Consider the following 14,194-nt stretch of genomic DNA (forward strand, 5'->3'; position numbering starts at 1 on the left):
AAATGCCGAGATGTTGATTAGTTTTGGAAACTCTGCAAAGTAGACGGTATCCCCAACTTTTACACCCCCACCCCCCTCGCCCCTACCTTTCCAGCCCCTCACCCTTTCCCCCTCTTTCCTGAGGGACTGGGGCCGAAGCGATGAAGATGAAGATGCGAACCCCTGCTGGCACAGCTCTCCATGGTGGGTTTCAGCCACCTGAGGTACAAGTCCGGTGCTGCTGCAGGGGCAAAGCAGACCGCGTGCCTCCAGTCCATCAGTCCCGGCGCTCCCTGCTGCCAGCACCTGACATCCGACGGGGTGCGCTGGCCTTACGGGAGGCCTTCGCTTTCACTTCCTCTGCCTTTCCGGTGCCGCTTCACTTTCACGTCCTCCTCCTCCTCCTGCGGGGACTTGCTTTTCCTTTTCCCAACCCGGGGTGTCCGGGGTGGAGGGAGAGGGGGTGGCGGGGGGGGAGGAGGGAGAGGAGGTGGCAGGGGTGGCGTCTCTCGAGCCATGTGTATGACAGCTTCGATGGTGGCCATGATTGTGTCTTGGGTGGCTGCTTGCTCCAATATCAATGGATTCAGTGTCGGTCTCTGACCTCTTTTGCTGGGAAGGTCAATGCATTTTTCCAGAACGGGCATTTGGTCTCTGGAGTCTTCGTCAAAGGAGAGGGGCTGCTTCCGGGGACGCCCCCTCCGCTTCTTGACAAAGTTATTGCCTGTCTTTGATTGTCTCTGCAGCCGCTTGGCTTTCAGGATCTTGTTCACGTGATCCAGATTCTTCTTTGTGGACAGGATCTTGGTGTAGTTGCACATCTTGCGCACCTCACACTGGATTGCTTCGATTTCACGGCGCTTGAACCTTTTTTTCAGTGGTGGGCTGGCTGTTGGGAGACAAGGACAGAAACAGGTCTGGGTCAAACAACAGTGAATGGAAACCCTCCTTTGTCTGCTTTCAGTATCACGAAGACTAGGGGTTTTCAAGCATGATAGGGTGAATATGACTACTGAAGAAGCAGTGGCTATGAGAAAGGACTTTGCACTGACAAGCAATTAAAAAAAAAAAGTAATTTATTACAGTCTCAGGAGAATTGCTGTTACCTCCTCTTTTACTGTTCTAGATGAAAACACAACTTTGCTAAGTTGTCCTCAGTGATCTCTCTCCAGTTCTCTTCTCTTCTAAAGCAGCAAAACTTTCCTACAGCAATGTTTTACTGTGGGTGTGCTTCAGTCTCATTCCTAAGCCTCTAGTAGGATGGAAGAAAGGGCTGCTTAGCATAGGTGTAACATTGGTCCACCGTAACTATTAAACTTTGTGTACCCCAAACATACTCCTGATGGCTTCACCCTGGTCTTTAATGCTTGCCATGGATGTCAGATAGTATGAAAAGTGTTTGTTACTGAAAATAGTGGGTACTGGAAAGTTCTGCAACACTCTTCACCTGTGGTAAATTTGTTAGTCCCGCTTGGATTTCTTTACTATCATCTCCGCAGAAACTAGCTGAAACTATCACTCGTATAATTGACTTTAATGGCCCCCAAAGTAAGCTTACTCCTGCCTGGTTCAGATCACTTACTTTAGATCTGAGTGAAGTCGAAAGCAGTTAAGTGTCTTGCCAAGGTCACGTTGTGAGTCATTGTCAGAGCTGGAAAGAGAACCCAGCATTTCTTGGCTCCTGGGCCTTTGCTTAGGACACGAGACCTTGCTTGTTTTTCTTAAATTGTTTCATTGTCCTTTAACAAACGTGGCATTTGTTCAGAGTTCAAGATTTGCATGTGGATTATAAGTAACTACCCCTTTGTGAGTGAAACTGTATGTATTAATTCTGTTATTGCAATAACTGGTGCTCCCTTTCACTCCTAACATATCCATTCTGCGCTGCTGGAAAAGAAATGATAGAGTTCATGATTTCTTTTCAGTAAAGAATAAAACATCCCACTAAATTAACCTCAGCCCACATCTACTTGCAAACTTAATTTACACCTGACTGTCAAGCAGTCATTTGGGTTTGAAATCTTTGAAGTTTCCAGAGTGGCCAAGATTTTGAGAAAGGTTCATTTGGGGGTTATCATTCCCTTCATGGCTAACAGGGCAATCTTCTAGCAGTAGTTTAAAATAAAGTTGCTGTTGTAGCATTTTCTGTAGATAACCAGGAGCTGTCAAGTGGCAGAATCTTCCCTTGCTCACTATGACAGATTCAGCATACAAACATCACTTACTGTCCTCCCCTCTTGGACAACATAAATTATTGGCTCTTATACCACCATGTTGCTTGGATTCAGCAAAAAGCTTGCATAAACAAACCCAGGTTACAATGCAAGTAGGAGTGAGTCATAAACAAAACACAGACATATGCTCTCTTATAAATAAAGACCTGAATGGCCAACTTCCTAAAGTCTGGTTTTCATTAATTACAAAACAAAATACATTTTCCATATGTAACCCACTCCCCACACCAAAAAGAAAAATAAAACCCACTTACAGTTTGTGATTCACAAAGGACAAAAGAAAAGAGAAATGCACTCATTTTGGTAGCAACGAAAAAGAGAAAGGAAAGGAAATGTCCAAACTACTAGGGAAAAATCTAATTAATTGCACAAAATTCCTCTCAAGTAGGTCACCCCTAAAAAGGGTGGATATAAGAGTCCTAAGTGCAAGTGGCTGTGAGCTCCTTCTCTGTCATATGATCAAACAAATTAGATCCCTTCTACAAAAAAACATTACTCTGTGGCTTCACTGATGACCGACATATAAAGTCCCAATATTTCTAGTCCTAAGCATTCAACTCTCTTGGGTTCCTCCCAGATCCTGATAGTTGCTTCAGGTAAGAGGATTTAAGAAATCACACATTTTGCACAGCCTTTATATTCGCTTTCCACATTTTGCCTTTTATCACTACTGCCAGGGCCCATTTTCAAGACTTTTTGAAAACTCTCATGTTCAAGATGTTTTTTTTTTGTTTGTTTGTTTGTTTGTGTTTTTTTTTTCTCCCAGAAAGTAAAGTTGAAATTTTTCAGTTGGTGATGAAAATCTTGCAGATGGGAATTTTAGTGAAAATATAGGAAAAATTGCAAAGTCCATGGTGAAATCTGGAGATTTGGCATTACTCTCATCTTTAATTGGAAAGACAGCAAGCCAAAGGGCAGGAAGTTAATTTGAAAAGAAGAATCTGCAAGATTTTATGTCTCTACTGAGATCTATTAGTATCTGTTATTTTGCTATCTGGTATTAACACCCCGTTGCAGTCAATGGAGATCTGCTCCGTTCAGTCAGTATGGGAGTTTAATGCCATTTGAGATGACCATGGGCATCCTTCTGATCCCCGGATACTGAATAAGTAGGGTGCAGGTGTCTTGTTGGTTGTGCCAGCCCTGATGGGTGTTGTAGTCACCCGACACATCCAGGACACCCAGGCTTAGAGAATGGAACGGAGCTCGATGGCATGTAGACAGGGACTGAGTGGAGCAAATGCAGGCATCTGCTTTCTGCCTAGTTCTCTGAAATCAACTAATACACAGTTATGGGTAGATAGCTACTCTTATATGTAAATCTGTGAGCTGGAACACTAAATGTCTTCCTTTATGTTGTTGAGATAACTTTCTTGCTATCCTAAAACTTTGCAAGCTGACAGAGCCTTTCCTTTTGGACTGAAACTCATTCTCTCTTAATTAAAAAAAAATGTTGTTCTGTGCTGGCTTACTGTAGTAGTTTTTCTTTCATAAATGCTTTGGGGTGTTTATGACTTTCCCAGGAAGCTTGTTAGAAACTACTAATAATGCTTTTGCTTTTCTTCCTAGTAAGCTGCTGAACTCGCATGCTTTAGAAATATTTAAATTGTGTTATATAGTCTGCCAATAGTCAGAATACACGTCTTGAATAAGTAATATCCTTTCAAGTCAGGCTTTTTAAAGGTGATGTTAGGAAACACAATATTATTTTGACTGTTGAGAGTCAGGGACATCTGATTCTACATTTGGAAAAGGGAGGCTATGTGGAAAGGAGTCTGATGGGTCTGCAGGGGGAAGATTTGATGAGGTGTGCATATGACAAAATATCAGGGAGATATTCCAAAATAAACCACTATTGAAGTGAGAGCCATTAGGTGTTATCAACTCATCTGGAAGCTCTTGGTGAGCAATCTTTGATATAAAATATTTTGCTATATTGCCATGTGATATACTGCTCTGCTGAAAACCAAAGCTAAGTACTAATCTTTTCCATTTTATCCAGACAGACCTCTGCCCAACCCTGGACCCAAGTTGGTCTGCATTGTTTTTAGGCTTTGTTGTTCTCCCCCTGCACATATTTTACTGTTTGCACATGGAAACTTTGCTCTGGGAGGAAGACTTTCCCCTATCTCTGTCTGGTGAAATTCATCTTAAAAGAGATGAAAAGGAGGTTGGGAGTAGTAACTGTCTCTGTAGTGTCTGTATATGGCATAGGAAGATGGGAATATGCCTCTGAAGAGATGGTACAACACGATGGCAACCTTCAGGTGATGGAGTACAAGGAAGAGGACTTTGCTGCCTGGGCATAGTTATCTCCCTTCACCTCCCCAGGCTGCAGGGCCATGTGCTGCCTCTGTGAAGCCCTGAAGCTATTTGGCACAGTCTAGCTCAAAGTGATCAGAAGCTAGAAATACTTGATACGAAAAGCTGACAGAAGAAGAAAAGCCCCCTGAATTTTCTCTTACTCCATGGGAAGGACCCGTTACAGAGGAAATCCTTCTTTCAGAGAGATTGCTAGAGCACGATAGGAGATAGAAGCAGTTTGGTCACCCAAGACACAGAAAACTCAGATAAGCACCAGCATTTCTGGACTTCTGTCTGAAAATGGATGTCTGAGGCTTTCCACGTGCTATCAGAGACAGGCACTCTGCAGTGTCCCCTGCAAACACTGTGTCTCAAATGCAGGCTATAAAAACAAACTGCAAACTTACATGCTGCTGCTGCACATTGCTGCTGCTTTCTGTCCTATCAAATTTTTGTACTTTTCCTCCATTCCTTCCTACTCTCCAGAAACAAACAACCTACCTAGCTGTACCAAAAAAGCAAGCAGCAGTGTTTGCATTAAAAACATGACAAAACAAAACAACCAGAACAACAAAAAACTTTGCACATTTAAAATAAGGCACACAGAGGCCCTGTATTTCTCCCCTCCCCGTGGTATGCAGATGCAGTGAGGCTGTATCTCATAGGCAGAGACAAGTCAATATGGCCAAGCTGGGACGTCACAGAGGATTGATATAGCTGGAAATAACTTCTGAGGTAATAAGAGAAATCTCTGCCAAAAATATATGTTTCCAAAGGTAGCTTAAAGGAAGCTGAACAACCCACTCCACCACAGTGGTGTTGAACAAGGATATATCAGATGTCTTGGAAATTCTCCATTGCTCCTCTGACTTTATTCTGCGTGGCTTTGGTATGTCTGCAGCACTAAAGATCAATCTTACTGCCTGTCATTCTCCATCCCTTCAGAGTTGCTTGAGGCCACTTGCAAGAACATGGCACAGAGAAGACTGTTTGCTCAACAGCTGGGCTCAGTTTGTTGACTTCATTCAAATGGAGGAATTTTCAAAGAGCTCTCCATTAATTACAGGAAACCCATAGCACTGTCCTGTTTTCCCATTAACACATTTTCTTTCAGTTTTCACTAAATTATTTCAACATCTGGGCTACAGATAAACCAACAATTTAATTAGACTTCTGAAAACGGAAAGAATGAACTAGGCAGTCAAGCATACACTTTCATCTTGAAACTGATCATAATATATTTGTGTGCTTTCATTCTCTATTGCATTAAAAATCTATCCTTAGTTTATATATAGGAAAGTATTAAAGGCTAAACAGAGACTCTTGTTTTTTTTACATAAAAATTTATCTTTATAGAGGCCACTTTACAGCATGGTTCCCTGTTTTTCACTATTTATTCAGGAAACTAGAGGAAAATCAAAAAGAGCGCACTGAAACAGCACCTTCAATTGCATAATTAGATATGCTATCATTCCATAACTGAAAGATACAAATATCTTTTTGTGAATGTGGAATCAGAGGTTTGACAAGACTAAGAAACTCCTAATGCCTGCATGTAGGGTAATGTACCGTGGGCTCCCCATTCACTGGAAATTAAGACACAATGCAAGATTAACTTCTCTATGCATGCCCCCCAAAAGGCATGATGATGACTGAATGCCTTGGCTCAATTCTTGACTGTATAAAGCTATCACCTTCCAATCTGATTCCAAATAGAAGCACAAAAAATAAGGTGATTGAAAAACATGCTACTACTGCTTATTTATTCCCATATATTTTAAATCACTGTTCATTGCCCCAGACAATTTCACGTTTGCAAGACAGAATATTATGCTAAAATCACTGAAGTATGCAGAAAGAAATCTCAGCTGCTCCCTAGCTATTCACTGTGTATTCAGCATGTTCATACTACAGGGGTGGGTACATTCAAATAAATGAACAACAGGGCTGAGAAAGCAACCCAAGAGCTTTGCTTCAGAGTCTCCTGCTAGATCATACTGGCTGGTGTTACTTGTATCCTCATTATTGCACAAGTGGCGCTATGTGAATAAAAGAGATGTGATATGCCAAGATATGATAATGATAAGAAAGTGTTAGAAAAAATTACAGCCTGATTATCACGTCAGATATGCGTATTTGCAACTACTGCTCAAATCAAGAAGAGCACTACGAGCACATAGTGTTCAGTGCAGGAAGGAAGAAGGTGGAGAAGAAATTGAGGGGATGGAGAGAAACAACTTTACCTGCTTCAGATGTTGCTGATGATGAAGGTAGGAGAGATAATACTGGAGTTGGCATTGCAACACTGTCAACAGCTGCTGGTTTCCTTCTGGTCATCATGTTACAGGCAGAACTTTCCATTTTACTGTGAACTGAAGTCTGGTCTGCTTTTAAGTGGGGTCCTACAATTCCTGGGGAAGGAAACAAGATTTGGATGAATATTGATGAAGTAATCAGACTGGGGAATATCTGGAGATGAGCACTCAGCTGCTGCCTTTGCTACCCCGATATATTTTCATATTTCCCTGCATGTGCCTGGTTTCAACACCTAATATGGTCTTGATACTAACAAGGATCAAGACTTTTATTAATTTCTAATACTTTTGCTTCAGGAGGTGCTATCGGTGATCTCTATAAACACTGGGAAACCAGAATAATAATTCTACATTGTTACTCTTTCTTCTGCGAGAAAATACACATACTTATACATGTTTAAAGACAGACATCTCTTCTGCAATGACTTGATTCAGTGTGTGTTTTGTCTGAGTAAGGAGCAGGCATCAGTAACAGCTTCAGCATATAATTCCCTGTCTAAAGAACATTACAGTTTTACATAGTTTTAGGAATCCCCTTACTAATAAAAATCTACCTTACAACTCATCAAAGAGGTGGGAGTTTAAAAAAAAAAAAAAAAAAAAAAGAGCCCTTTGTCATACATTTTTCTACCAACAGATTCTGTGATGGCATCAAAGTTATTCACACAGGGATTACAAAACGGAATAAATGAATGGTACAAATATAACAAAGAGATCAAATGTTCCAAGAAATAAAAGCTATGCAAGAAAGGCTGGTAGATTCTTCCCTTTGCAATGCTTCTCAAGCTCTCTTACAACTTGAACCTTTTTTTTTTTTTTTTTTTCTTTCTTGTAAATATGTCAAATTTAAACTACTGGTTTTGAAATATTACATGTATTGCATATTAGATATCTTCCTGACTAATACATCTGAATGTATATCCACCCATTTATACATAATATTTGTGTGAGTTTGTGTGTGTTTATACATACTGTATTTACGTCTGTAAGTATATGAAAAAAAAGAAAAAAAGAAAAAGAAAAAAGAAGAAATTTATCAAGTGGGAAGTCAGCTAAAATGTCTTAGTTTTTTTACAGTAGAAGTGAGAGTTTTTGCTGATTTTAGAAAATTCCTAGCAGTTGCTGTTTTATAAAAATGCAGTAATTCTGCTCTCATGAGACTGGAGCAAAAGTCTGGTAGGATAAGGAGCTGGTGTTGTGCCTCTGCTAACTCATGAAAACCTCTCCCAGTCTCTGCAATGCTGGACTTCAACACATTCAGGACAGACACTCATTTTTCAAAGGGAGTCCTTAAATCACTTATTTTTCCAAATCTCAGCCTGTACATGGACTACAGGGAAAATAAATTAGATTTTGGCAATTAAATGACATGACAATTCATAATGTCACAGAAGAGCTGAGGCTCAAAGGGGCCTCTAGAGATCATCTGATCGAATCCCCTTCTTAAGCAGGCTCAGCTAGAGCAGTTTGTCCAGGACCATGTCCAGTCAGATTTTGAACATCTCCAAGAACAGACTCCACAACCTCTTTGGGCAAAGATACAAGCAACACCAAGTTGATCAGGCATGAGTTTTGCTCCATAAATCTAAATTGACTATTCCTGGTCACCTTCTGGTATCCTTCATATGCTTGGAAATGGTTTCCAGGATTATTTGTTGCATCTGCTTCCCAGGGATCAAGATGAGGCTGACCAGCCTGTAGCTCACTGGATCTTTTTTCTTGTACTTATTGGAGTGACACTTGATTTCTTCCAGTCCTCAGGATCCTCTCCTGATTACCACCATGTTTCAAAAACAATTGAGAGTACTCTTACAATGACACTGACCAGATTCCTGAGCACCTTTGGGCATATCCTGTCAGGTCCCATGGACTTAGGTATGCCCAGTCTTTTTAACTGTTCCCTAACTTGATCCTCCTCCACTGGGAATAGGATTTCTTTCCTCACAAGTCTCAGGGGCCTGGGATTCCTTAAGTTTGCTCTTACCAAGGTGACCAAGAAGACCAAGGTGAAGAAGACATTGAGTACCTTGGTCTTTTTCATGTCCTCTGCCACCAGTGTCCCCATTTCATTCAGCTCTGTTCCCACATTTTCCCTAGTCTTCTTTTTTTCTGTTGATGTACCTGCAGAAACATTTTGTGTTGTGCTTCTGCACTCACTAGATTAAACTCCACATAGGCTTTGGCTTTCATGAGCCCATCCCTGCATACTCAGAGATTTTCTCTATATTCTTCCAGATCACCTGTTCCTGTTTTACCTTTTTATTTTACTTCCTTTTCAATTCTGACATTAGTCAGTAGCTCCTTGCTCATTCATGCAAGTCTCTTGACACCTTTGCTTGATTTGATGTTCATTGTTGTGGATAATTCTTGAGTTTGGAGGAGGTGATTCTTGAAATTCGGCCAGCTCTCCTGGATCTCAATTTTCTCCATGGCCATACTCCATGATTTGATAAGATTTCTCCAAGAAGATTGTGATCCTCCCTTTTGCCTTGTTCCTTCTCTCACACTGAGGTGAACATAAGATTTCTCCCTATCTAAGAAAAGCCTCATCTCCTTTCTGATCAGGTGGTCTATGGCAAGCACCCACTGCAACCTTGCCCACATTTGTCTGATCATGAATCCTGACCCATAAGTGCTCAATTGGTTCATCACACATCCTTAGGCATTGCTCCATGCCTTGCTGCTGCTTTCTTACATCACCCTGCAACCTCTTCTTGACAACTTGGTCCACCACTTCCTCACTCGATTGTGGGTCACATCTCTTTTCCCCATCATTTCTAGTTTAAAGCACTCCTCACCAGCTTGGCCAGGCTGTTGGAAAATATGATTTTACTCCATTTACTCAGGTGGACCTCTTGTCTCCCTAGTGGTTCTCTAACCTTGAGGAGGGGCCCATGGTCATGGAAAAGCAAATCCCTGTTTCCAACATCAGCTGCACAACAAATTTCTGACATGCAGGATTTGTCCAGTCTTCTTCCATCTCACTTGCAGGATTGAGAAGAAAACAGTCTGCAACCCCATGGCCTTGATCACAGCCCCCAGAGACACTTAGCCATGCCTGACATGCTCCTGTACTCCACAACAGTACTGCTGGTGCCCATGTGGAAGAGCAGCAGTATTATCAGTCCAAAGGCTGGACAAGCCTTGGATATCTCTCCACAGTGTCCCTGATCCAAGCTCCAGGCAAAGAGAAAACCTCCCTGGACAGCAGATCAGGTCAGAAGACTGGTGCCTTCATCCATTGCAGCAGGTGGCAACTGCTGATCTCCTCGGTTGCACCTGGATAGCATCTGGTAGAGCTCCTCATAGAGATCCCAGAAGTCACCTAATGACCTTGGAAGAAGGTCTCAGAAGATCAAGAAGATCTCGAATCAGAGCCCAGAAATCTGCCTGTCCAATGTGCTGTGTCTGTTGGCTGCCTCTGCTGGCTGCACCCAGCCTTGCCAGGCACCAGCTAACATTTCCCTGAATTTGCAGTCGGAGCTGAGTGTCCCTACCTTTGCCCTTACATGTGAAATGAGAAATATCAGGAAACCTACAGGTGGTCCCAGAAACTGTGGAAGAAACCTCCGTCAGACTCAGACTCAGAAGCAGTACACTGGTGAGGGGAGGCTGAGAGATGAGGGCCTACAGAGTGGGCAAGTCTGGGAGAGGAGTCTAGACGAAAAACCTGCAGACTTAATGCAGCAGAATGGGTCCGAAAGCAGAAATAGTCAGGACAGAGGGAGAATCACAGTCAGAGGTCATGGCTTGGTAGAGATACACTGAGGAGTTTTTGCATATTAAGCCACACATTCTTCCAGAGCCCCGAATCGAGTATTAAGCATCTCAAATTGTATCCATTCAATTTCAATCTCTCTGCTCAGCTTCTCTATTGCAAATGAGAACAATAATATACCCCTCATCTCAAGAGCAGTGCTGCGAAAATAAAATTATCAACATTCATGAAACATTCATCTATTCATAGCAAGGCTTAGAAATGTGGAATAAATGAGACATGAGGTCACAGACTGAATAACAAGAGGAAAATCAAACTACCAAATAGCTGTTCATTAGGTGAGTGCCATACACTGAATAAAGTAATGTCCCATAGAAAAACCAAGGTATTTGACCAGGTAATTATGCCTGTGGGATCCCAGGACTATGGAACTGTGCATATGCAAAACTAAGGTTTTGCCACTCCATAGTGCTTGAGTTTGAGGCTTAACATTATTTTTTCATGAATGTAGTCTGTGGGCAAGAAATGTGCATATGTGGATGTATGTATCAATACACATACACATATATGCATGTGCATATGGTACATAATAATGCTAACAACCTAATAAATTCAACATCTGGTTCTAATTAAACTGAAGGGCCTATATAAAGAGACGTATGAAAACATGCAGCTGTAACCTGTTGACCTCTATTGATAAAAAAAAAAAAAGTCTCTGTGAAGCTGTGCTTCAACATATCAAGGGACAGTCATTCATTTTTCAAAGGTAATCCCTCACAAACCACTTATCCTCTCAAATCTCTACCTGCACACAGTGTTTGCATTAGGGACCTTGATTTATGGATTCCCACTCCTTGGATGGAGAGGCCGACTTCCTGTTGCCGTGGTTACTTGGATCTTGGTTCAAGGTTAAACTACTCCCAAATCAAAATCAGTGGCAGGCACAGCATCTAACAGCCAGGTTATTGACTACCCTAGGATGCTTAAAGGTCAAAGACCAAAGTGCTGTTTACTGCCTTTGGGGTGAGTCAATATTTTCAATATTTTTATTCTGTTTCTTCTGAAGAAGAGGTTGCTGCTCAATTACCACCTGTCTGGGTTTAGCAAGGTCATACAAATCACTGAGGAAAATCCCCCCTCTACAGAAGAGATACAAATGTAATGAATTACTTCAAAGTCTACGTGGCCCAATTGCAGCTCATCACTGGTGAATCATGGTCTCAGCCATCTGTCTTTTGTTTTTTGCACTTGGTTTCTTTAGCCTGTAGCACTCACCCCACTGAAATTCACCTCCAAATTCAGGAACAGGAATAATTTATGGATTTGTAACAGCCAATAAGGAAGAATCGGGTTTCTTTCACAGATACCAAAACGCAGACTGAGAATTGGAGGCACCATTGGAAAGCCATGGAGTTTCTCACAAGGCTATGATTCATGCTGCAGCACGGGAGGTCTTTCCCTCAAGCAGACCAACCCACTGATGTGGCATCATCACCTTTCACTGGACTATTTCTTCCCATTTGGGAAGCCCTGTTTTGGAGGCCTGGCTATGAGATCCTCCCCAGTTCAAACTATATTTGAATCAAGAGAAAATAAATCTTCCATAACACTGTCATGTGTGTCTGGGGGAGGGGGTGGGGGGGGAGGTGGTGCGGCTCAGTTTCAAATTCACCCCCCTGCCCATGATTCCAGGGATTTTTATTCTTTGCTGCTCCAGAGAGAGGGCAAGTGATGTGCATGGGTGGTCTGATTCAGACCTTGTTTGCCACCTTTCTGCTGATCTTTGTGCGCTTCCTCCAATTTAGAGCCTGCTTCACCCCTGAAAGACTCATATCTTAACTCTCCTGAGTCCTGCTGATATCACAGACAACAGTGCATGTACATGCAAGTGAGCAATGGGCAGGCAAAGCAGGGAGCAAATCAATCATTATTTATTAAATGAGAAAGGGCAAAGGGAAAGGACAGCTTCAAAAGCAAGGGCAGACGTACACGAAGGAGATTATCAAGAACCTAACACAATAATGGCATGATTATAAATAAATAATAATGATGATCATAAATAAAAGGGTGGACCAGGAGTAGCACTACTCTAGTTCAAGACAGGCTGGCAGAAAGGCTGTCTATGAGGCAAAACAATACTGATGTAAAATGGGCCGTGTTCTTAAAGATTTATGGGTCCCCTGATATCGTGGATAAAAAAACTGGCATTCTTCATTCACTGGCTAAGCAACTTACGAGCTCTGGCTGATAATTAATACATTAATTTTAAAGGCCTAGTCATTATTGTTGTTATTAAGTACTTACATTGCAAGTAATGTGGTCTAGCTCCATTGTGCTATGCTCTATACAAATGGATTAACTAACCATCCTTGCTTTACTGTTAGATCATGCTCACTCTGCTTATTGCATTCATCTGTTTTCTCTCATCTTCTACTTATATGGAAAGGTTCTTGGCCAATGTCCACCTTTTCTTCTTTTATTTGTGTGCAGAACCTAGTACAATGTGCAGCCAGGCTGGAACTCTAAGTGCCAGTTCAAAAGAGATAATAAATATTAATTTGCCATTGCAAAACAGAGAAAATCAGCTGATAAAATTGATCTCTGTGTAGCTCCTGCTAAGGAAGATTTTTCTTTAGAGAGTTCCTTGCATTGGATTTTACACTTCCCACAGATTTCTGGAAATCCAGGGCTGTATTTAAATTGTTTATACATCCGACCACTGTTATCGGAAAACTTAAAATTTTTCTCCCGGTCTCTTTGCATGATGTAGATACACAGTGCAGTTTTACAGGAATGCACATCTAAACAGTAAGTTAGTCATGTTATTTGCATTTTGATAACTGCCCAGTTTTGAATAAAGAACCAGAAGAAGCCTTGTATATGGCTGCATCTTTTCTGAAGGCTGATTTTAAATAAATCAGTCAAAAGTTTGGCATTGCATCATATTCCAGAAGGGAGAACTGAATTACTATGTGATAAATGTAGTTAAGGAAAATAATTATTCTTCTTAAAGTAATATTATTACCTTTCTAACTTATGGAATTCATTTTCCTGGCTTCTATTTGACGTGTATTATCATTTAAAAATAACTGTACTTTCAATGTACAGCACTGCTTTATGGCTTCAGGTCCTTTTATCTTCCTTCTTTTTCCACCACCACATTAAAAACTTCAAATTCCACCTCTTCAATGGAGGATTTTCTACTCTACAGGATGTGTTCCCCTGAATAAAACTGAGTGCCTGTAGAATGAAAAAAAAATTATTCTCATTGCCAACAGGCAAAAATTTAAGAGACGGAGACTGCCTTATTTCATTCCAGCTATTTTCTTACTTGTTATTATTATTATTATTATTTTAAATCAGGATATCTTTAGAGAAAGAGAGAGAGAGAGACTGAGAAAGCCATCATTAGATAGATCTTCTGATCTTTATCTGCAGTAGCACAGTCAGAAGAGCTAATGCTATGATGATAGCTTTGAAATCTCTTAGGAATTGGATAAAGAGAAGCGATAGTGATGAACTCCCAGCTAATAAACAGAGAGTGCTTATTTCTGCAGAATGATCAATTTCCAGATGTCCTGAGGCTTGTCTGATACAGTTGATTTACTCATTCTCCCTCACTTCACTAATAAAGCTCAAGTCCA

At 41.2% G+C, this 14,194-nt stretch overlaps 1 protein-coding gene across 1 annotated transcript in view; it reads right to left on the bottom strand.

Moving 5' to 3' along the window:
* Positions 1–311: 311 nt before the first annotated feature.
* SETBP1 (SET binding protein 1) overlaps positions 312–14,194 on the bottom strand; it is a 254,088-nt gene continuing 240,205 nt past the window's right edge. The window contains exons 6-7 of the mRNA XM_035559958.2: positions 6,761–6,928; positions 312–868 (exon numbers count right to left, since the gene is read on the bottom strand). Coding sequence (XP_035415851.1) covers positions 312–868; positions 6,761–6,928 — 725 coding nt within the window. The remainder of the gene's footprint in view (positions 869–6,760; positions 6,929–14,194) is intronic.

The sequence above is a fragment of the Cygnus atratus genome, chromosome Z, assembly GCF_013377495.2.
Source record: "Cygnus atratus isolate AKBS03 ecotype Queensland, Australia chromosome Z, CAtr_DNAZoo_HiC_assembly, whole genome shotgun sequence".
Taxonomy (NCBI): Eukaryota; Metazoa; Chordata; class Aves; order Anseriformes; family Anatidae; genus Cygnus; species Cygnus atratus.